This window comes from Pundamilia nyererei, unplaced genomic scaffold (assembly GCF_000239375.1).
Source record: "Pundamilia nyererei isolate P.nyererei 1_Seehausen unplaced genomic scaffold, PunNye1.0 scaffold00303, whole genome shotgun sequence".
NCBI classification, from domain to species: Eukaryota; Metazoa; Chordata; class Actinopteri; order Cichliformes; family Cichlidae; genus Pundamilia; species Pundamilia nyererei.
Genome location: NW_005187704.1, coordinates 168,914 through 171,888, shown reverse-complemented (window position 1 = coordinate 171,888; position 2,975 = coordinate 168,914). Strand labels below are relative to the sequence as shown.

The 2,975-nt window shown below is 42.2% G+C and overlaps 1 protein-coding gene across 1 annotated transcript in view; it reads right to left on the bottom strand.

Annotated features, from left to right (window-relative positions):
* LOC102206441 (sphingomyelin phosphodiesterase 3-like) overlaps positions 1 to 2,975 on the bottom strand; it is a 26,116-nt gene that overhangs the window by 19,318 nt on the left and 3,823 nt on the right. The window contains exon 2 of the mRNA XM_013915432.1: positions 56 to 217. Within this exon, the coding sequence (XP_013770886.1) occupies positions 56 to 217 (162 nt within the window). The remainder of the gene's footprint in view (positions 1 to 55; positions 218 to 2,975) is intronic.

Sequence of the window (2,975 nt, the reverse complement as noted above, 5' to 3'; positions counted from 1 at the left end):
GGAGAACATCCCAACTACCCCTGTGTTGATCCTGGCACTATCAATTTAGACATACCTGAAGAGCAGTTGTCAAAGTTGAGGTCTCCCAGGATGACGTCGAAGGCCACCAGGTCTTCCAGCACCTTCTCTCCTTCCAGTGGTATGGATGATGACTGGCGAAACTCAGCCCCCCACTGAAGCAACCGGTCCAGCTGCTCACACCGTACTGATGCATCACCTGAGATAATGCAGTGAAATGAGTAGCAGATTATTACTGAAAATCAGTAAAATATACAGAAATGGGTGTAATCACAGCATAATCTCACAGATTAATTCAGCATTAGTACTGTGGGTTAGAACCTGAATGTGAACATTTGCATCGTGTAGATTACAACGTAATATGACACCAAAGAATGAGCTACAAATTGGTAAGGTAATGAAGTTGTAAAAGGTTATCTTAAACCTATGAGTTAATTTGGGGGCTGGCCCCTCTGGTGATTGCCTTCCACTATTTACATTGCTTCAGCCTGCCTGCAGTTTCTTCTGCCTCTGCAAGCCGCTCTGTAACCCACCGCCACCCCAGCTCTTTCATTTCATGTTGTTTCTGACTTGATCTGTGCTCTGTGAGAAGGTCTTGCTTTTGCCATCTGTCACCCACTGTCTAATACTGTAACTACGGAGCGATTATTGCAATCCTGCTTAAAAAAAGGCAGCCTAACCCTTTAAGTAACTTCTGGTGCTGTTTTGCTTTGGCAGCATTTGTGTCTGTCCGCTGCTGCCAGTACATCTGATAAATTGGCGTTAGTTATGGATCGGAGGGAGGAGGTGAATAGAAGGAGGCGGTGGGTGAAAGCATGCGATAGAAATATCAGCTGAATAGTGGAGAGTGCGAGAAACAAAGAGGTGTCAAGATATTGGTGGGTGAGTAGGTGGCTTTGGCTTTGATTACTCTCAGCTCAAGTACATGTGAAATGCTATTTCTTTTCTTTTTGTGTGACTGCATCTCTTAGAGATGGATGGATGTGGGAGGGGGGATGTGGGGGAGCGTTTGCCTGTGTATGTGCATGAAGACTAAATGTTTCTTCAGATCAAAATAATATAATGATTTGTATGCTTTTATCAGAAAAAAAAGGAACACTCAGGTAAACAGTCTCACTCTGAATACATACACAGAGAAATTAGCAGGAACTAGTGGATGTCCACTAGCAAACAATCATCAGGTTTAAGGTGATGCAACAAACAAATCCTTTGATGTGTAGACAAAGTTTAACCTTTTAAAATCCACCAGGCGACTCAAAAAGAGTAATGTTTGAGTTTGGCTAATGTTAAGAAATGTGCTTATTTAGCATGTGTCTAAAACCAAACCAAACTTATCCCTCTCATAACAAGATGGGTCAGTGCAGACCTGGTGCATATAGAGATGTTTCACCCAGGTGAGTAATGCAGCCATTTATGCGGGATGCACCACCCTCCTTAGTTTCCAGGCACCGTCAGAGCTTTAAACTGTGGTCTTTGTGAAGTTTACAAGCAGGAAGTAATGATGTTAAATACCAGCGGGGAATTTGGAACTTCAACTGAGCTGTACCTCAGGATAGTTCAGAGTAATTGAATCTCTGTTAATTTGCAAAGAGATTAGTTTTGTTCTGAGTTAGGAAACTAACAACACAACTATATTTGAGCCTCTCAAAGGGGTTTTATCTTAGGCAGGTGGTCCAGGTCTCTGTAGCCACGTCAGTTCCAGCTACTCCTTTCATACATTTTTATTGATTCTTTACAGAAATATGGTTGAAATAGATATTTTTGTTTAAAGGTTAAAAATATAAATGTTAGGGGTAAATGAAAAAGATATCATTATTATCAGTTTTACACAATCCATATGCTCTATGGTGCTGTGCACTGTGCAAAGATACATTCTTTGTCCAGTACAATCAGTGTTTTACCAAAAATATTAATGCTGAGATCAAATTATCTTTATCCTTGAAATGGAAACACAGGACTAAAACCGGACAGAGATGTCCAAGTAAAAATTGAGTACATGTATATGCATCTCGACCGCTTGTGACACCGGCTGTGATGCAGCAATATTAGAGCAGACAACAAATCAGTGAATTGAGGTCTCAACAGTTTGGCTGCTGGCTGCAATTCTTCTTTCAACAACAGCCTAAATGAGGCTCTATACAACATTAAATCTTATTTTTTCTGGGTGTGAGTGAAGTAGCAACAGCAATAGAAAACTGGTGCCTTTTGTGGTCGTCACTTTAGTTCATAAAGTTCATAAAGTGATTATATATATGTCCCTCACAGCAAGAAGGTTTGGGTTACTTAGTACTTTGGGTATTCTGGTTTCATCTCATAGTCCAAGCACATGCATGTTGAGGTACCGTGTTTGTTCGCTCTGTAACAGATTGGTAACGTGTTCATTGGCTTTTGGCCTAGGACCTCCATCCTCACCACGCTGGCAACAAGTCAAAGAGGAACAAAAATAAGAGCACATTGAACTGAACTGCACTGAAATGGAAGAAAGCCAAGAGATGAGGTAGCCACTGCATTACTGAGTTCAGTATATACTGTTGTATCTATATGCTGACAGTCCCGCTGCATCATGAATTGAGCACGCAGCCTGGAAAGATTTCTCATATAGTTCTCAGAGAATCAGGTCTCTGCACTCCTCCCCTGTTTCTTCCTCTCTGTTCTCCCTGACTTACCCCACCAGCCCAGCCCCCTTAACCTCCAAAGGCTTTGTGTTTGATGTATCTTTAGAAACAGCCCTGCCACTGCTATATTTAGGTCTGAGAGAAGCGTAGGAGAAGCCCAGAATAGCAGGCGAAAAGAGGTGGGGAGGGTATGTCTTTGGTAAAAAATGAGGGTGACATCGACCAGGGGCTTTAAATAGGGCTGTGACGCCTTAAACAGCTTGAGGCAGTCACCATGGGAACAGCAGGAGGAGGCATGCTCGGGTTGTGATGTGCTCATTTATCTAAGTATCTGGACAGAGA